Consider the following 22,757-nt stretch of genomic DNA (forward strand, 5'->3'; position numbering starts at 1 on the left):
TTATGTCGTGATTTCGGAAATTGCATGTTATAAATAATAACATTGTAACAAGGTATAAAAATCGATAATTTTTCATTAAAGTTTACCCGTATCGAGCCATGATGTTTCGTCGAAGCAGGTTTCATATTCATATCACATGAATATCCTCCTGTCTTAATATGATGTACTTTTGGCAACTAGACATTTGAATACAAGTCAATACCTATATCAATCTTGATAGTTCTGTACGATTATTGTATGAATTTGAAATCCAAGGAACATTTATTTTTATACCAGACTGTATACAGTGGAGATCACTTCTAACCTCTCATTAGAACTGTCAGAATATTCTGTCATAGAACTGTTCTAACCTGTCCTAGAACAGTTCTAGCTAGAACAGTTCTACCCTAGATTTTGAAGGTGATCACCGGACGTGGAGGAAGGTGGACGTGTTTTCTGAGCTGACCTATTCTGTCGCCTACACTTACCCGCACCCACTTATTAGTTGATTGTGTCATTACTCAAACACTAGTGCAAGTATTTGACAATTTATTGTCATTTAATAGTGGTTTTAGCAGAAAATTAATTGCGAGTGAAGGACAGGTAACATAGCGTCACCCAGCGCCATCTTGAAAAAAATTTCAAAACTTTCAAAGCAAAGGTGTTAAGTCTATACTTCACCTGAAATTAGTCTCTCCTTTCCCGGGAAACACAAGAACAATGTGTTGCTGATGTTTACTGAATTTTTAATGAACTTTTAACGAACTTTTATTGTCCATTATTTTATCCAAATCGAGTAGCTTGAAAATGATCAGTATTCTTGTGTAGTTTCACAGTCTGTGTACTCGTTCTCATTCTTCATTTTACCTTTTATCGCTTGATAAATTTTTTAGATTTTATTGTATGTAGTAAGGTTTTTCATTTTACCTTTTAAAACACTTGAATTAAATTTTAAGCCAGTACTTAAGTAAGTTTGTGTTACTATAAAGTGTTTTATAATCAGTTTTTAATTTTTAAACTGTCCTTGATGTAGCACATGTTAGCAGATAAGTTATTTTTGCTCAAAAATATTTTTGTGTAAATCTATTACCACACTCATTAAATTCTTTTTGGGGTAAAATGGAAATTGCCAGAAGAAGAAGTGATCGAGTTAAAGGAAAGAAAGTAATGTTTACTCCCTGTAAAACAGTATCTAATACTGCAACAAAAAACAAGAAGTCTAGTAGTAATAGTAGTATTAATGAAAAAACTGTTGATTATGAATTAAATAAAAGAAAGGCTGTTAGCAAGAAGCTTGATGCTGCCGAACGGTTGTATACAGTAAAAACTGAAATAAGTCCAGGTAATCTGGTCCTTATCTTCTCTGCTGTTGCTTATGAAGAATTCAAAGTTATAACACAGTCAGTTGTAAATAACACTGGTCTGCAGATAAATAAGACTGAGACTAAGGATAAATTAGGTGCCATTGTATCTGAATCACTGGCGATCCATAATGGAAGCACTAAATTATTTGTTTTGAACTTTTTTAACACCACAACAAAAGTCCTTCTGAATGGCAACCAATCATATATAAAGGAATTTATAACCACTGCTCTCGGGGACATATTGTGTATTCTTGACCGTAACTCCAAATTTAGTCTTATAAACAATCAAATCAGAGAATATTGTAAAATGTTTTTAGATAACACGCAACAAAGTAATCTGGACACAGCAAGTAAAGATGAGCAAGGGGTACAAAGTTTAAGTAAGAATTCAATGGTTAGTTCTAAACAACAGACAGTGGGGACCTGTTCTAATATTAAGCCAAAAACTACTCAAAGTGACATCTTATGTCCAACATGTAAGAAGGTCTGTGGAAATGACTCAAAGGCAGTAGAGTGCGACATATGTAATGTATGGGTCCATTATAGCTGTGAAAAACTTGGTCTAAGTGACATTCATGTAATTGAAAATGACTTAACAGCAGAGTATATCTGTATAAGCTGCAAACAGTTGAGAGCCTTGCAGGCTGATTGTGTAGTAGGAGGGTCTATCTCTGATAATAGTAATGACTCAAGTAAGGGGGAAGAAATGCCAAGATCGTCCCTCTCAAGTGCTGATATTAACCCCAAGGCTCGGGGGTCGGTTGTTTCTGGTGTTACTATAATACATAAAGACAATAGACTGTTTTCTAATAATAATTCCACAAATGATGAGGATATAAATAAGGAAAATTCAAGAAGTGATAGCTCCTATAGTTCCGTACAAATTGGTTCAAACATTTTAAAAGAAGAAATAATTTCTCTAAAATTAGAAATTACTCATAAAGATAAAGGAATCAAGCAAAAGGACAGTCAAATTTATAAGTTACAAACAGAAGTGTCCACTCAGAAAAAAGAGCTTGCAGCAAGTAGAGCGTATGCTATAAAACTGGAAAATGACATTAGGGATTTAGAACACTCTTTGTTAATTCAAAAACAAAAACAAAGTTCAAGCGTGAATGCGGACTTTAACAGACAAAGCCCTTTTAGTGATAATAGTAATAAACCCGAATCAGAAAACTTAAAAAGTTGGTTTCTTGAACAGAGGATGAGGCAAATGGAAATGGAAATTTGTAAACAAGATAATAAAATAAGTAATCTCAGTGATAAACTGTTGGACTTGAGATTTGACAACAATAATCAATCAACACGGTCTCGACAAAGGCAAAATAGAGGGAGGCAAAATAATGCTAATAAGTACAGTAGAAACGAAAGGTCTCAATTTGATAGACATAGTGAAAACAAGCACTGTAAATTTCAGAATGATTTTGCAGATTTTAGTGGGGGCATGTCATTTCGGCACGATGAATTCCAACCCAATAGTCTTCACATTGATACTAGTGGTAGTGAAAATGAGACCAATTCTGTGGTTAATGGTCAAACAAACAATAGTGATAATTTTTTAGGGAATATTCATTCCAGGGGGAAATCAAAATGTCAAACACAAGCAAGGAAAAGATTTCACGAGAAATCGGAGCAAATATATATACCCCCAAGAAAGCAAATGAAACAAGTACCGCCGAGGTTCCAACGTCTTCAACAGGAAAAGTTGGGTTGCACACAGAGAGACAATTTAATGATGCCCACAATGGGCCAATCCACAAAAATGTAGGAAAGGATATACATGTACAAGAGCCTCATGATAATGAAATAAGTATAGATAGCGTGCTGAACATTTTATCTTTTAACATTGAAGGTTTTTTATCTAATAATATGTATCTATCTATGCTAGAGAAAAGAGCTGATATAATTATGTTACAGGAACATTGGTTACATAATAGGGAAAAACAAGCTTTAGAGGAATTTTTAACTGACTTTTTATGTCTTGTAAAATGCTTCGATGATGATAAGACAAATGACCCAACTGAAAGGAGGAGGGGGCATGCTGGGGTTGCAATTTGTGTTAACAAAAAATTACAAAATCTTGTTGAACTTTTACCGGATGGATGTAATAGAGTAATAGCTATCCGTCTCAACATAAAACAGCCACTTGTGCTAATATGTGTCTATATGCCAACTAGAGGCGGAAATATCACTATTGAAGATTTTAAAACTGTACTAGATGAGCTAAGTGAAATGATAGAAAAATATCTGCCTACTTCTGATATAATTATAGGAGGTGACATGAATGCCTCACTGCATAGAAATGAGCGTAAAATACCTCGTGACATTGTCTTTGATGAATTCTTAAAATCTAATGGACTGTCAATACCTTCCACTTGCAAAAAGCAGAGTACGTTTTTTCACTTCAATAATAGAGATGAATCTCAAATTGACTATTTTGTTGAAACTAGTGCAATGGTCAAGAAATATTTGTCATTTAATCGTGAATTTCAAAATCTATCCACTCATGATCCAATTATGATTTCAATTAACTGTTGTATTGATAGGATGGATATAAGCACTAGCGATCCTAGACCTTTACGTATAAAATGGGATAAAATTGATAAACAAAAATATGAAAATTTACTTCAAGAGAGATTAACTGAATTTAGTGATGTGGCTGTGGTTGAAACTGCTGAAAATATAGAGAACATTTTAACAAAATTTTCTGACATTATTGTGACTACTGCTGAAAGTCTATGCCCAAAAAGGAAAAAACAATTTAAGAGAAAAGGGGATTGGACCCCAGAAATGACTGAAATTGTTAAGGAGGGTAAATTTCACTATTGGAAATGGAAAAATGAAGGTAATAAAGATAATAAATCTAGCATTAACTATATTCGAATGAAAGCGCAAAAGAAAAAACTTCGTTCTGCCCAAAGACGATTGGCTGCTGAGAAAAGAGAAAATACGTATACCAAAATTATGGAATTAAATGAGAATAATGATAAACAATTTTTCGCATTAGTAAATAAGCAGAGAAATGCAAGGTCATCCACAACTTCAATTTTGAAGGTTAATAATAGACTGTATAATAATTCAGCCTCCATTCTGGGAGCTTGGGCTGAATACTTTGAAGATTTGGCCTCACCATCTGTGCAAGATAGATTCGATAGTAAATTTTTTAATTTGGTTAATAATGACATTGAAATATTAACTGATATTTTCTTAAGTACAAGAGAACCGATTCAGGAAGTGACTGAGTACGAATTGAATAAATGTATTTTATCTTTTAAAAATGGAAAAGCTCCAGATGTTGATAAATTCACCATAGAACACTTGAAAAATGGAGGACAGACAGTTGTAAATATACTTACTAAATTGATAAACTTGATTTTTAAAACTGTTGCTGTCCCAAATAATTTAAAAATTGGGATAGGATGCCCTCTGTTTAAAAATGGAGGAAAACCAAAAGAAGATCCAAATTCATATAGACGTATAACTATAACTAGTGCTATTGGAAAAACTATTGAAAAGCTACATTTATCCCGTAACAAAAGCTCCATTAAAAATCAGCAAAGTAGATTACAAAAAGGGTTCACTGAAGGGGAATCCCCTACTGTAGCGGGGCTGGTTGTAACTGAACTAAGAATAGAAGCTAAAGAAAAACGTTTACCCATATATATTGGATTAACTGATGCTAAAAAAGCGTTTGATATAGTGTTATTATTTAGGGCTTGGTATGAAGACTTAACTACAAAAGTAAAATGGGAAGGAAATTATTCACGTGGGTTTAAAGAAAAACAAGGCGTCCGTCAAGGAGATGTTTGGTCTCCAACTGCGTATAAAGTTTTTATCAACTCTTTACTGAAAATCTATGAGGAAAACAAAATTGGGTCGTACATAGGTTCAATATACTGTGGTGCTCCAACTGTAGCAAACGATGTTACATTGATAGCTAATGATCCATATGATCTACAATCTATGATTAATATTCAAATGGACCATGCAAATAAATTTAGATATACGATTAGTGAACAGAAATCTTGTGTATTGAAAATAGGAGACAAGTCAGAACATTCCTGGTATATGAACGGCCAAAAGTTAAATACACCAATTAATGCTACCCACTTAGGAATAAAAAGGGACATAAATTCTAAATTTGGAGTTAAAGAAGTTGTACCAGATAGAATACAAACTGCTCGTAAAACAGTATATGCATTGATGGGCGCTGGTCTCTATGGCCTGAATGGGATAAATCCGAAGGTCTCAGTTCACATGATAAAGTGCTTTGTCATTCCGAGGCTACTGTATGGCCTGGATATTATTCGATTAACAAAAACTGATATAGCAAAACTATCTGTTTATTATATACAATTGTTGAAACAAATCCAGCATCTGCCGTCACGCACTGCGAATTCTGCTGTTTTAGTCCTGACTGGTCAGCTTCCTATAGAATCTGAAATTCACCAAAAAATGCTTTCCCTATTTCGTAACATTGCAGATAATCACGGGTCAGTTGAACGCAGTATCGCTCAAAGACAGCTTGCTTTGAAAACAAGAGACTCTGAAAGCTGGTTTATTCAAATTATAAAATTAACAGAAATGTATGAATTGCCATCCCCTATAGAGGTACTGGATCTAGTCTCAGAAAAGCACATTTGGAAAAAATTGGTTTATAACGCAGTGAATGACTATTGGAAAAACATTTTAATTCTTGAAGCTAGGACAAAAGTATCTATGAAAATGTTAAATGTTGATAACTTTAAAGTTGGTGTAGTTCATAATATCTGGGAGAGTAGTGGTTCAGAACGTTTATCCGTTAAAAGAGCATGTGTCAAAGCCAAAATAATAAGTGGGACTTACACTCTTCAAGCTGATCGAGCAAAATTTAATGGAAATAGAACAAGTTCTTTATGCCCTCTGTGTTTTAAACAATCTGAAGACTTAATGCACTTTCTTATAAAATGTAACTCTTTGGAAGAAGTGAGAAGGAAATTCATTATGCTACTAAGAAATCTACTAAATGATAAGATAAATGCTCTTCTTGTGGATGATTTATTTAACTTTGAAGATAATCTATTACAATTAATAGTGGACTGTACAAAATTCCAGTTTTTAAAACAATTATGGACAACTATTGAGCGCCTTTCAAGCAGCTTATGTTTTGGTCTACATCAGAAGAGAAATAGCTTGTTACTATAAAGACTGTTCATATAGTTTTCCAAGTTAAGGAGACATACATAGTGAAATTTATTTTTTGAGTGTGGTATAGATGATAATGATAAGCAAAGATTTAAACTGATTGTTAAAGTTAGGTGGTCTTTTTAATGCTTATATGATAGATGATAACTTTACATATTATTTTTAGATTTTAAATGTTTATTTGTCGCTAAGCCTTAAGTACAAATAACAATGTAATGGTTCATTACCTTAAGTTTAAGAATAAAATACTCTGCAATGAGGCTCTATGGGTAGGGGTATATACTATGTGTAAGTGTAAGGGTTAGGACTTACAGTTTGCATTTGATGAGTATGTTTAAGTGTAAGGAATGTGAATTAGACATTTGCTGAGCTGAGCAAGTTTCACAGTCTATGTGCTTGGTGGATAGATGTGATGTATATATATTCTATTGATGAGGAGAGAGATTCAAGTGAGATAAAGGACAAAATAACAATGGATGAATCTATCAAGTTTTAGATTTTAAAATATGACTGTATATACAGTTTGAATACTTTTGAATAAGTGTGGTGGCGGTGTATATAAGTGTATAAAGAAGATGTTTGTAATCCAATAGTGAATATAAGGGATTCTACACTTCAAGAGGATATTCCAACTGAAGTGGTTCATCTGATAAAGGTGGAAAGTACAGAATAGGTAACAGGTAACAGGATGAATTATGGGATATCATAGTAATGAACACAGTGTTGTTAAACTCAAGAAAACTATGTACATTTGCACTGAGGTCTCAGATTTGCATTATCTCGTTGCCAAACTTATCCATAACGATAATGAATAATATCTGGGAGTCTGGAACGTCAGAAAAATATACTCGATCTGAACATGAATGAAATATTTGCCACTGGACGTAAGGCTACAAACAAAACCAATCATTTTCCTTCTTCAAATTATATTAACAGTATACATGGTATAGTCAGTATACCTTTCCAAGAAGAGAACTTCTCATACATGTACTTTTCATTTTTAAAATAAAGTATATGAATCAGTGATGTGAGTGTTGGATGATGCCGTTAAATAGTTCTGTTTAAAAAAAAACCATCAGGAACTACTGACTAAATAAAAAGTCACTTTTTGTGACAGTTCATTATTTAATAATTTAAGTTTGGATGTAACGGGTCTTCTGTCGTTATTGTGTTATCAGCGCACATAGACATAAGTTAGTCATGTTTGTTCAATTTCCAATATTGCAGTTATTTATATATGCTACAGTAAAAAAAAATATAACTGAAGTACTGTTCAACTATATAGACTCACATAAAAAAAAGCAAATATGGTCAGTTTTGGTTGATGCGGTCAAAAGATTTTATTATACAACTCAGTCTGAAGTATGAAAACTACTGATATTTGTTTACGATTCAATACTTTGAATAAAAAGAGGATATACTGGCACTATAAATTCATGCAAACAAAATTTTGAGGTCATTGTTTTCCAATATTGCTGTAACTTGTATATTACAGTCCCTCTTGACCTAAAATTATAACTGAATTACTGTACAGCTATATAGATTTGCAGAAAGAAAGAGCAAATAAGGTCAGTTTAGATTGATGCGGTCAAAAGATTTTATTACACGACTCAGTCTGAAGTATGAAAACTACTGATATTTGTTTACGATTCAATACTTTGAATAAAAAGAGGATGTGCTGGCACTATAAATTCATGCGAACAAAATTTTAAGGTCATTGTTATCCAATATTGCTATAACTTGTATATATTACAGTCCCTCTTGACCTAAAATTATAACTGAATTACTGTACAGCTATATAGATTTGCAGAAAGAAAGAGCAAATAAGTTCAGTATAGATTGATGCGGTCAAAAGATTTTATTACACGACTCAGTCTGAAGTATGAAAACTACTGATATTTGTTTACGATTCAATACTTTGAATAAAAAGAGGACATGCTGGCACTATAAATTCATGCGAACAAAATTTTGAGGTCATTGTTTTCCAATATTGCTATAACTTGTATATATTACAGTCCCTCTTGACCTAAAATTATAACTGAATTACTGTACAGCTATATAGATTTGCAGAACGAAAGAGCAAATAAGGTCAGCTTAGATTGATGCGGTCAAAAGATTTTATTACACGACTCAGTCTGAAGTATGAAAACTACTATTATTTGTTTTCGATTCAATACTTTGAATAAAAAGAGGACATGCTGGCATTATAAATTCATGCGTACAAAATTTTGAGGTCATTGTTTTCCAATATTGCTATAACTTGTATATATTACAGTCCCTCTTGACCTAAAATTATAACTGAATTGCTGTACAGCTATATAGATTTGCAGAAAGAAAGAGCAAATAAGGTCAGTTTAGATTAATGCGGTCAAAAGATTTTATTACACGACTCAGTCTGAAGTATGAAAACTACTGATATTTGTTTACGATTCAATACTTTGAATAAATAGAGGATATGCTGGCACTATAAATTCATGCGAACAAAATTTTAAGGTCATTGTTATCCAATATTGCTATAACTTGTATATATTACAGTCCCTCTTGACCTAAAATTATAACTGAATTACTGTACAGCTATATAGATTTGCAGAAAGAAAGAGCAAATAAGTTCAGTATAGATTGATGCGGTCAAAAGATTTTATTACACGACTCAGTCTGAAGTATGAAAACTACTGATATTTGTTTACGATTCAATACTTTGAATAAAAAGAGGACATGCTGGCACTATAAATTCATGCGAACAAAATTTTGAGGTCATTGTTTTCCAATATTGCTATAACTTGTATATATTACAGTCCCTCTTGACCTAAAATTATAACTGAATTACTGTACAGCTATATAGATTTGCAGAATGAAGGAGCAAATAAGGTCAGTTAAGATTGATGCGGTCAAAAGATTTTATTACACGACTCAGTCTGAAGTATGAAAACTACTGATATTTGTTTAGGATTCAATACTTTGAATAAAAAGAGGACATGCTGGCACTATAAATTCATGCGTACAAAATTTTGAGGTCATTGTTTTCCAATATTGCTATAACTTGTATATATTACAGTCCCTATTGACCTAAAATTATAACTGAATTACTGTACAGCACCCTTTTTATGGAAGATCAATGCATTTGAATGAGGACAATAAATTTTAGTTGGACCCCCCCCCCCCCCCCCTCCTTTTTTTTTAACTGCTGGATCCGTCCCTGGTGGTTTGGGCCGGAATAACGTATTACATTAAGGTCAGATAATTTTGTTATGTAAAACGAGTCATCCTGACTCCCCGAATGACAAATGTAAAATAAATGAAATAATAATGCCCCCCCCCCCCCAATATTAACGGCTTAATTTATGTTCAAAAAATGAAAGAAAAACAAATAATTTATGTAACACATCAACAAAAGAAAATCACTGAATAACAGGCTCCTGACTTGGAACAGGCACATACATGCAGAATATGGCGAGGTTAAACATGTTCTCTTGCCGATTATAAATCTGAAATAAAACCGGCAAAATAGCAAAACTTTATATAATTTTAATCGCTATTTTGCCGAAGCCTTTATATTAAGACAAATATTTCTTAAAAACTTATAAATCAATTCTAGCCGTAGAATTTATAATAAACTCAATTTTAGCCGTAGAATTTGAAATCAATTCTAGCCGTAGAACTGTTCTAGAAGTAGAACTGACCAAATATCCGGTCAGTTCTAGCTAGAACTGTCAGGATCAGTTCTAGGGTAGAACTGTCAGGATCAGTTCTAGCTAGAACTGTCCAAATCAGTTCTAGGTAGAACTGTCCAAATCAGTTCTAGGTAGAACTGACCAACTCAGTTCTAGCTAGAACAGTTCTAACCTAGAACTGACTAAAAGGTGTCAGGCTGACAGTTCTACATACTGTTCTAGAACAGTTCTCCTGACAGATTCTGACAGAATTTATGAGAGGTTAGAACTGATCTCCACTGTACGTTCAACTCGGCTTATCTTGTCTGTGCAAAGAAATCATACTGTAGAAATATCAGTTACTTTGGCTCTTGTATTTATCTTTGTCAAACCAAAGAATTAGGATTTAAATATTTAAACTAGGGATTTCAGGGGATATTTTTCAACGGAAGTAAAGTGAGTGGAAATATGAAGAGAAATATCTCAAGATGTATAACAGGCAAACAAGTATCCGAGTACTAGAACTGTATTCAAGTACTCGACCTTTCGAGCGAGTACCCGAGTACTCAAGTACTCGTTGCCATCCCTATTTTAAACATATATAGACATATATTTGAGCTGTTTTGATCATTGGTTAGTACTAAAGTATCAAAACATGTGAAAGGTAGATGACTTCCGAGACTCAGAGGTTGTAAATAAACAATTAGTTTTAGTAGCAATTAATCACATACTTTAGATAAGATTACAAGTGTCATAAAAAGTGATAATGTGTGAAATTTAATAAAAACGCTATAAGGATCTTGCGTCATCTAGTATTTTCTTGTTTCCGAATCCCGATCTGCGTCATCAATCATAAACCAGGGGAGACGGATCTATACTAGTCTTTTCTTGTTTCCGAATCCCGATCTGCGTCATCAATCATAAACCAGGGGAAACGGATCTATACTAGTCTTTTCTTGTTTCCGAATCCCGATCTGCGTCATCAATTATAAACCAGGGGAGACGGATCTATACTAGTCTTTTCTTGTTTCCGAATCCCGATCTGCGTCATCAATCATAAACCAGGGGAGACGGATCTAAACTTGTCTTTTCTTGTTTCCGAATCCCTATCTGCGTCATCAATCATAAACCAGGGGAGACGGAACTATACTAGTCTTTTCATGTTTCCGAATCCTGATCTTCGTCATCAATGCTTTACAAGGGGAGACGGATCTATACGAGTATTTTCTTGTTTCCAAATCCCTATCTGCGTCATCAATCATAAACCAGGGGAGACGGATCTATACTAGTCTTTTCATGTTTCCGAATCCCGATCTTCGTCATCAATCATAAACCAGGGGAGACGGATCTATACGAGTATTTTCTTGTTTACGAATCCCTATCTGCGTCATCAATCATTAACCAGGGGAGACGGATCTAATCTAGTCTTTTCTTGTTTCCGAATCCCGATCTGCGGCATCAATTCTTTAAAAGGGGAGACGGATCTATACGAGTATTTTCTTGTTTCCAAATCCCTATCTGCGTCATCAATCATAAACCAGGGGAGACGGATCTATACTAGTCTTTTCATGTTTCCGAATCCCGATCTGCGGCATCAATGCTTTACAAGGGGAGACGGATCTATACGAGTATTTTCTTGTTTCCAAATCCCTATCTGCGTCATCAATCATAAACCAGGGGAGACGGATCTATACTAGTCTTTTCATGTTTCCGAATCCCGATCTTCGTCATCAATCATAAACCAGGGGAGACGGATCTATACGAGTATTTTCTTGTTTTCGAATCCCTATCTGCGTCATCAATCATTAACCAGGGGAGACGGATCTAATCTAGTCTTTTCTTGTTTCCGAATCCCGATCTGCGTCAACAATGTTTAACAAGGGGACACGGATCTATACTAGTCTTTTCATGTTACCGAATCCCGATCTGCGGCATCAATTCTTTAAAAGGGGAGACGGATCTATACGAGTATTTTCTTGTTTCCGAATCCCTATCTGTGCTTCATCAATCATTAACCAGGGGAGACGGATCTATTCGAATATTTTCTTGCTTCCGAATCCCGATCTGCGTCATCATTGTTGAACAAGGGGACACGAATCTATACTAGCCTTTTCTTGTTTCCGAAAATTTATTTATGATTTCAATGTCAATTCCCTGTTACAAGCAATTTTTTTAAGCATTTCAATAATTTTATTACATTATTTACGATTCTATGTACACTCAAAACTGTTGACTATTAAAATTAAAAGCTTGGAGCACGCTGTTTGGCATATTGACATCGATATCTATTGTCTCATACTAATGAACAGGACTAGATATTTTTTAAATCTCCGAATAGTTCTCCGATTGCTTTATTATTATATTAAACACTGATAATATATTGGTTATATATCAATAAAAGCATTTTGAGTACGTTTGAATCCTATGCAATTTTTGGGTTCATAGACATATTCGAAAACTGGCTGCTAGCGTAGTGGCTTCTAGCGAGTGGCTGCTAGCTTGAGCCTGGTTACAATTTAAATTATGTAAAGATGGCATAAATCATACTATAGTGAACGATTTATTCATGAAAATGAAGGAAACAAAAAACCATCACTCTTAAAGAAACAACTATGAACTGGTTGATTATTTCCATTGTCAACCGCTTTCGATGTGCTATAACCCTATCAAGATTAGTGAAATGAAAAAAAAAGAAAGAATCAATCCCATAATATTTTGAAAGGTGTTTACTGGAGTTTAAATCTGTTCATGATGCCCTATCACTAAAATTCTATAGTGTAGAGTTATATGTGTATTATATATAGATCATATTCCTTTCGCGTCCAACCCCCCCCCCCCCCCCCCCCCCCCCCCGACATACACACCTACATGTACATGGGTTGTATCTCTTACTGTTAAAGTTGTGCATTACACATAGTTATAATTAGCTAGTTATAATATCTATATTTTTTTCATTTTTTGCATGGACCTAACAATTTCACACTTTGCAATTTCAATATAAGCTTCAATAAGGAGGTGTGGTATGATTACCAATGATACAACTATCCACCAAAGTTCAAATAAAGTGGATGTAAGCAATTATAGGCAACCTTCACCAATGAGATAATCACATACTGTATGTTCGGCTATGAAAGGCCTCGACATAAAAAATATGAAACATTTCAACTGAGAAAAATAACTGCCAAATTAATAACAAAGCAGTTTACAAGGGACAAATATGACAGACAGAACCAACGACAACCACTGAACTACAGGTTCCTGCCTTGGGACAGGCTCATAGTGAATGTGACGGTGCTAAACATGTTTGTGAGCGCTAAACACTCCCCTGATCTGGGAGAGTAGTGTAACAGTACACTATAAAAACAGTGTAAGAACAAACTATATAAAGATTAGTTTAAAAAGTCTGAACTCATCAGATGGATAGAAATATAAATACATGAAACAAAAACACATTCTTTACCAAGCAAACTGTAATGAGATTGGTTACGTGTATGAGACATCAATCCACAAAATAACATTTCTGGACTTTAAAAGTTTTTTTTCTCCAAAAAACTAAAGTTTTGTTGATGATTTAAAAGAAAGAAGAAATAATCCGGTAACTTCGAGCCTGTAAAGTACTCTGCAAAACTATTTGTAATTAAACTATATTGTGATCAATAGAAAACTGAGACAACTCATCGAAAAGCGAATGTTCTGGTCACAAACTCCGCAACAGACATATATTTCTTACCGAGTAAATAACCTCTTTACCATTTGCATATATGTATATTAAAATTTATTAAACATGTAATGAATATATTTATGGAGTCAAAAGTGTCAAACAATAGCATATTCAGTGCTTGATGTAGAGTACACGCGGTTGATATCGACTTCAATGTTCCACTTGTTGTAGAGGCGGGTCATTGACAAATATGATGTCAATTCGTTTGCAGCGACAAATTGATTTGACAATTCATTTTCAATTGGGTGAACAAAAATTAAGTCCTCTCCTTCCGGAATATGTGACGCCAAATGACAAAATAATGCTTTTGCTAGAATCGGGTCGTCTGCAAACAATGGAAACATCTTATGACCAACGTCTGCTGGGCGTAATACACCATATCCAACTACACGACCGCTCTTCAAAGCAACGTATCCATTAGCCGAATTGTGAAGTGCCCATTGAGTGAGATAGACTGGGCGCGGAACGGTATGTAACTCTGTATCATATGCCACAACGTCTTTAAAATTAACATCTTTCAATGGTACCACCTCGAAATCTCCGCTAGGAACTTCACTAATGAATGATTTGTTTACTTTGCCCATACTATAATGTAGTGTAAATGATTGAATTTTCCAACCGAATTGATGATAAAATGAAATACGATTTGATAACGCTGTGCCACCGACATTCCTCTCTGCCATTACATCCATTACTCTACGGAATAGTTTTTGACCTATACCTAATTCACGGTAACCTTCCTTGACAATATTCAAACCGGATGATGCAATAGTCTCACTGTGTGCAAGTATACCATTGTGTCCTAAAGAAAAACAAATAAAAAATAAATATAATTTAATATTTCTGCAAATCAGAAAAGTAAAATGTTTTGCATTGTGGTCGAAGATTTGGTTCAATTTGGTAATTGGCCGATTTGTAAGAGAGGCGATAGACACCGAAGGAACATCCGAACTCATAAGTGGAATCAAAACGACACTACCATCTATTTAGAAGATAGAAATACAATACTTTTACCGTACAACGCAATACAAGATAGCATGACTTCTCACTTTCTGCACTTTATACATAAGAGTGTTCTACAGCTAGAATCTTAAAACAAATGTTACTTTGTACAGATATATATAATTGACAATGAAACAACCAAACACAAGAATGACCTTGTTTCACCATAAGGAGATTGGATATAATTATGTATGATTGCCAATGAGACAACCATCCACTAAATAACGTTGATGTAATTAACTGTAATTAATCACCATAAACACAGAAATACTGACCTTGTAAAAAATCAAAAACTAATTTTAAAACAGCCGGTTTAAAAGAGATAACTGTTATGCTGTTAATGATTCAATCCCCTTTTCCACTGGTAATTTGGAGAAGTCGGTTTATTCTTCGATTTTTTAAGATATTTTGCATCTTTTTTACGATTCCATTTTTGATATTGTGACATATATTAATGCATCATTTGAATGCTGATGAAAATGTGTTAAATTCCTTATAATAACTTCAACCCTCTGTACTTTTAAGCTTACTTTAATTGTTATTTTATAAGAAGACAGCAGCTATCTGAAATCATGACTTGCAAAATATGAAAACCTTCGAGCTTTCAAGCTTGACTATTGAACATATTCATAGATATTCGGTAACAGTCTAAGATATTTGAGTGTTGATCTCTTTAAAAATGATTTTTGTGCAGGCTATTTTGAGTTTATTTTGTTTTGTTTTTGTCACCACTGCTTTCACTGTCAACATCTGGTCTGACATATGGGGAGAACATGACATTCATAACCACTTACTGACTGATACAAGTTTCCGGGGACAAAAATCCCGTTTACAGTTTACCCGTTTAAATTTGCTGTTATAAATATATTTTTTTTCCAATTTTCACAGTTATACGATGTATATTTACAGTTTTTTAATGTTTTTTACGTTCCCTAGTTCGCATCACATTTATTTTGAAAAAAATCATTGTGATACATGTACACTCTTATAATGTCAGTTGCCCTTTAAATATTAATATTCATTTAGGGTTCATGTTTAGATTTTTTAGAATTTGAGGAGTTATTAAATCAAAGATTAAAAGCTTGCAAGGGTAAATATTCAAAAGTTGAGAAGAAAGGATCCCCGGAATAATTCTTAAAATTTTAATGAGTCATACCACGTTTAAATATGTATCAAAAGTCAAGACTGTATATCGAAGGAAAGGTTTTTCAAAATGGTCATTACGGAAAAAAACCCAAACATAATTGATGAATATAGTTTAAGAGCAAGTAATTTACACTATTCAAAATGAATACACTACAACAATATCTAGTCGCCAAGCAATAATTGTTGGCATTTTCAAATGGAACTGTACATGCATGGAAAACGTAAATATCAAGTCGACAAGAATTCCTTAGCAGTTTATAAAATACGGAAAACGCCAATACTAAGTCACTAAGGATTCAATGAAAAATTGGATATTTACACGGAAAATATTGATACCAAGTCGATAAGCAATCACATTGACAGTAAATAGGAAAACTCCAATTGTCGGTTCCGAATTTAGGATAAAACAATCGATATACCCAATGAAAATAAAGTATCGCAATGGATGTTAGTCAGTACTGATGGTATTATCGCAATCGTGTTCAAACTCTGCCATTTTTCTGTTTAACTTTATAAAAGGGTATACAATTTTCTCGCATTTTACTGTCGTCCTACCCTATATACCTAACCACTGAGAGTATTTCTATGATCGATTGATTGATTGATTGTTGTTTGCTTTATTTCTATGTTTTCATGCAATACAGTAGTAGGCGAAAAAAAGTGATATAAACCAAATTCTTATGAACAATGTTTGGTTCCAGTTCAGGAACCTAGAATTTGTTTAATGAGACAATCTCATAATTATTTAATAAATGCATCCTTGTCTTAATATCCTTTGTTAAAGACTATAGGTCCTGAGTTATTTTGAAAATATAAGTGTATAACCTACAAGGAATTTTTTATTTTAGATTGTTCAAATTATTCGGTGAAGCACATGGTTTGTTATCCAGATAAAAGGGCTTTTGAATGCAATTCTGAATGAGAAAAACATCGACACATGTATGCGTTGTATTTTGCACTTAATAAATGATAAAATGAAGATACATGTATACATGTATATATTTACGAAACATCTTATAAATCAAGAAAATGCTTTAATATAATTCTTAAAATAACTTGGATTTTACAAAAAAATGATAAATTGATATAATACTTTGATTTGAACTCTCCATAGCAGTTACATACTTCGAACACTGCACGATACTTACTACAAATATGTACATGTATACAACCTTACCTATTATCTCTCCGTCATCTTTGACTACCACCACAAGCCCGGTAGGATCAGTATTAAAAACACATTCCAAATACGATTTCTCCATATTCCATTTATTTTCAGCTAGCAGTTCATAAAGGCCTTGGATGTCTGACCGTCTCATGGGTCTAATCTCATAGTTAATGTCGGACTTACTAGAATATGTTCTGTAAATGTATAAATCTAAGAACTGAGGTTTATCGTACATTAGGAGGCAAAATAGTCCTTTAAAAATACATTTGAAGACAAAAGATGTAGACTGAGAAAATATTTGTATGACATGAATACGTATATCATGTACTAAAGATATATGCATATAAACAACTATTAAATGAAAACAAAACAATACAGCGAATTGATTGATGTTTTGGCTACTCAACGTCCTGCGAGTAAACGTTACGTACATATTTCAGATATCCACATATCAATGATATAGACATAACATTTAGAATGGAAATGGGGAATGTGTTAAAGAGACAACAACCCGAACATAGTGCAGACAACAGCAGAAGGATGTAAGGAACAGTACAAATTAAAGAAGACATTTCACATAGCTGAACATCTCATTTTGACTCTTCCGACCAAATTTTGTACTTACTCCTGGATGCCGTATTGTTTTTCAGCAAACATGCTAAATTATAATTCTGGGTTAAACACGGGGGGCGGGTATCGAAACTCTGTCGCTCAAACATTCACGAGATCACCGATAATTTAGAGATATAAATATATATAAATAAGAAAACCTTATGTTGAGGCTATGAAAAATATTGCATGCACATTCACTCAATGACAAAATTATAAACACATTCAAGCAGTTAATGTCCAACATTGCATTGACAGCAGAAAACTGAGGTCAGAGATACTGTAGACAAGATGTTATCGTATATAACCACCATGTCAATTAGTTAGGATGAATTTTTCTGTATTTTTTTTTTATTGATGACGCTCTGACTTAAACGGCCAAACTTTAATCAGATTCTCCACTGTAACAGTCTATAGTTGTATATTTGTTTTGAAGGGAAGGTGGGAGGGGGATATAGCTCTAGAAATTTTACCCCTGGCTACAAATGGGCACACAATCTTACTTACTCCGTTTGGAGTGCCGAGCCGACAATTTCCACATTTGCTTTTTCGATGTAGAAAATGATTTGAGTATATTTCCATCATCGTATATGTAATGCACAGTGAAAAAACAGCCGTATACGTAGCATATTTCAATAAATTATCATTGATTCAATAAATTACGACTTTTATCATTTTACTCAAGTAAAAATATTGTACCTGACATTTGACGTTATTAATTTTCGCATCTGAACCAAACGAAGCAGCGTATTCCTGAAGGCTACCATTGTTAAATTCTATAGACCTTTCCTGGGACAGAGCCACGTGGTGCCGACCTGATAAACAAAGTTTGGATAATAATAGTTTAATATGATTACGATATTTAAGAGATAAGAGATGATTCTATTTTATAAGTACATTTCTATAATTTATTTCTTCACTATCGGATTTTATATTATCAATCATCGCAACATATGCAGTCTGTGAAAAACTAAAAAAATCACGAATATGTGTCATATCAAAATATCTTGTCCTTTTCAACACTTTGCAAAATGTTTTCCTCGATGTTATCTTATATCTTGCATCCAAAAAGTATCATATATCATTTGATGCTTGAGATACGATGCACTAATATATACCAATTCTACATAAAAACACATATAAGTAAACTAAAAAAAATAAATTGTAAAACGAACAAGATGAGAATTGTCACTTATACGGAAGCGTATCAGCGCCACGCATTAAACAAATATGGTGGTGCTAATACGCTTCTGCACACTTAAGGAGGCTCGCGGGTATAAGATTTTCAGAAAAAAAATAAACATTTATTTTTCATTACAAAATTTATTTATTACCTTTAGTAGTTGTTACTTTATCATATGGTACACAAATCATTCATAAAAATCAATTCGTGTTGGCACAGGTGACTTTTATAGGCTCCAAATTATCTCCCTTTGGTGCAAAAATGCCATTGTTTTGCATTAAAATTGAAATATCTTTTTTAACTCATCGGTGACCTATATTTTTTTTTTATTGTTTTCGAATAAGCTGTACATAAACTAAATAATGGTAAAATTTAAGCGATTTCTGTAATTTAGTTCTTTTTTTTATTTCGATATTACCGCTATTTCTCCTATTAGTTTAACAGAAAAAAGGGCATTAACAAAAATGTATGCTTCTTTCGAATGCAGATTGTGAGCGTAAATGAACGGTTACCCCATTTTTTTATTTCATTTTTCTAATAAGTATAAGATAAAGTTCATTTATAGAAAAATATAGAGAAATCCTACATTAAATAAAACAATTGATTTAGACCCGCGAGCCCCCTTAATAGGGCGTATTGCATTTAGCTTGTTCAAGATAAAGAGAAAACCATGGTGTTCAAGATAAAGAGAAAACCATGATGTTCAAGATAAAAAACAACAACAAAAAACAAGAAAGCAAACAAGAACAAAAACTTAAACAAGTAACTGCAGTAGGTTTTACTTTTATCTAATTATATAAGCATTGAATGAATTAGTTCGTTATTTTATCGGGGTGTACAAAAAGTTGACCAAAGCATATTTTGAATGAAGGGCTTTATGAATGATCATACGCTCAACCCTATACAATCTTAAAAATTCTGATAATGACATTAAATGCTTTACGTAATTTTCTATTTGTTTACCTTTAAAATATGCATTGTCAGGGGAAGCACATGCAGTCATCATGGTCACGAATGTTTTTGAATGCCTTGCGATTGTTGTCTGCCATTCAAAATGACGGATTTTAATAAGACAGCTATGTTATGTTATTACTATTACCACTATAATTTGATTTAGAATTCTGTTCTTGTTTAGTTTATTAAATAATACTTTTGAGTTGACTATTTATAATTTGATAACTGGTAAAAATTACCAAACATGGATAAACTAATTATATGTTCTTACATGATCAGAGTACCCATCAGATAGAATATTACATTATTTGAAGATGAGGACGCATACATTAATTGTATGACGAATTTGTATGACGAATTTGAATTTGAATCGTGTCTTCATTGATACGTATATACAGTGCAGAGATTATCAATCTGTCATCGTGTTCGTCCACATAACAAATTGTCATTTTTTTTTGTATTTTAGTCATTCAAATAACGGATTTGCTCAATAAACATGTCACAGTTTGTAGGGAAATGGAAAGGAAATAAAGCTTCAAGAAAGAATTTTGAAGAATACTGCAAATTGACTGGTGAGTCTTTGAAAATCTGTTATTAATGTATAGCAGACAACCACGATGTCGAGTGGCATTGAGGAATTGAATTCAGTCGAGATAGTTTCTCCTTTAATAATATAAAGCAAATTCGATTGTTCATTAGATATCATCGGAGTTTCCGTTTTTCATCGAACGGATTTTAACACCATTTATGAGTGTCACTGAAAAAATTCTAGTTTACTTCTATTTTGTTCATTTTGTCTTTCGATTAAACATTTCTGTGTGTCTTTTCCTGTAAACTAACACTATTTTACGTAGATAGTAATCTATTCATTAAGTAATCCTTTTTTATAATTACAATTCACGACAAATGATTATTTTGAATCATATTAAAGGTATAGGACTATGTATATGACGTTGTATTGTAGGGGTTCCTGAGGATTTGGTAGAAAAGTATCGTAATGCCACTACAACTGTTGAATATGAAAATGAAGACGAGAACTGGACCATGACCGTCATATCAGATGCCATTCCAGCCCCGCGGGTATTCAAGTATAAATTAGGAGAGGAATGCGTTTCTCAAGACGCCCAAGGGCAAGGTATCAAGGTAAAAATTGCATATAAATAAATAGTTGTGACAGTTACAAAACAATAGAAGATATCAGTTTGATTTCTCCTATTAGTTTAACAGAAAAAAGGGCATTAACAAAAATGTATGCTTCTTTCGAATGCAGATTGTGAGCGTAAATGAACGGTTACCCCATTTTTTTATTTCATTTTTCTAATAAGTATAAGATAAAGTTCATTTATAGAAAAATATAGAGAAATCCTACATTAAATAAAACAATTGATTTAGACCCGCGAGCCCCCTTAATAGGGCGTATTGCATTTAGCTTGTTCAAGATAAAGAGAAAACCATGGTGTTCAAGATAAAGAGAAAACCATGATGTTCAAGATAAAAAACAACAACAAAAAACAAGAAAGCAAACAAGAACAAAAACTTAAACAAGTAACTGCAGTAGGTTTTACTTTTATCTAATTATATAAGCATTGAATGAATTAGTTCGTTATTTTATCGGGGTGTACAAAAAGTTGACCAAAGCATATTTTGAATGAAGGGCTTTATGAATGATCATACGCTCAACCCTATACAATCTTAAAAATTCTGATAATGACATTAAATGCTTTACGTAATTTTCTATTTGTTTACCTTTAAAATATGCATTGTCAGGGGAAGCACATGCAGTCATCATGGTCATGAATGTTTTTGAATGCCTTGCGATTGTTGTCTGCCATTCAAAATGACGGATTTTAATAAGACAGCTATGTTATGTTATTACTATTACCACTATAATTTGATTTAGAATTCTGTTCTTGTTTAGTTTATTAAATTATACTTTTGAGTTGACTATTTATAATTTGATAACTGGTAAAAATTACCAAACATGGATAAACTAATTATATGTTCTTACATGATCAGAGTACCCATCAGATAGAATATTACATTATTTGAAGATGAGGACGCATACATTAATTGTATGACGAATTTGTATGACGAATTTGAATTTGAATCGTGTCTTCATTGATACGTATATACAGTGCAGAGATTATCAATCTGTCATCGTGTTCGTCCACATAACAAATTGTCATTTTTTTTTGTATTTTAGTCATTCAAATAACGGATTTGCTCAATAAACATGTCACAGTTTGTAGGGAAATGGAAAGGAAATAAAGCTTCAAGAAAGAATTTTGAAGAATACTGCAAATTGACTGGTGAGTCTTTGAAAATCTGTTATTAATGTATAGCAGACAACCACGATGTCGAGTGGCATTGAGGAATTGAATTCAGTCGAGATAGTTTCTCCTTTAATAATATAAAGCAAATTCGATTGTTCATTAGATATCATCGGAGTTTCCGTTTTTCATCGAACGGATTTTAACACCATTTATGAGTGTCACTGAAAAAATTCTAGTTTACTTCTATTTTGTTCATTTTGTCTTTCGATTAAACATTTCTGTGTGTCTTTTCCTGTAAACTAACACTATTTTACGTAGATAGTAATCTATTCATTAAGTAATCCTTTTTTATAATTACAATTCACGACAAATGATTATTTTGAATCATATTAAAGGTATAGGACTATGTATATGACGTTGTATTGTAGGGGTTCCTGAGGATTTGGTAGAAAAGTATCGTAATGCCACTACAACTGTTGAATATGAAAATGAAGACGAGAACTGGACCATGACCGTCATATCAG

General features: G+C 33.1%; 2 protein-coding genes across 2 annotated transcripts; one reads left to right on the forward strand and one right to left on the reverse strand.

Annotated features, from left to right (window-relative positions):
• The first annotated feature begins 1,098 nt into the window (after positions 1 to 1,098).
• LOC139483079 (interaptin-like) lies at positions 1,099 to 3,111 on the forward strand. The gene has a single exon (XM_071267109.1). The coding sequence runs from the start codon at positions 1,099 to 1,101 to the stop codon at positions 3,109 to 3,111; it is 2,013 nt and encodes a 670-aa protein (XP_071123210.1).
• A 10,826-nt stretch (positions 3,112 to 13,937) lies between these two features.
• Positions 13,938 to 18,641, reverse strand: LOC139481223 (uncharacterized). The gene is made up of 3 exons (XM_071264391.1): positions 18,523 to 18,641; positions 17,224 to 17,408; positions 13,938 to 14,700 (listed from the first exon to the last, which is right to left on the reverse strand). Exons 1-3 carry the CDS (start codon positions 18,588 to 18,590, stop codon positions 13,994 to 13,996), a joined length of 960 nt encoding a protein of 319 aa, XP_071120492.1. The 5' UTR covers positions 18,591 to 18,641; the 3' UTR covers positions 13,938 to 13,993.
• Between the last annotated feature and the right edge of the window lie 4,116 nt (positions 18,642 to 22,757).

This window comes from Mytilus edulis, chromosome 7, assembly GCF_963676685.1.
Source record: "Mytilus edulis chromosome 7, xbMytEdul2.2, whole genome shotgun sequence".
Classification (NCBI taxonomy): domain Eukaryota; kingdom Metazoa; phylum Mollusca; class Bivalvia; order Mytilida; family Mytilidae; genus Mytilus; species Mytilus edulis.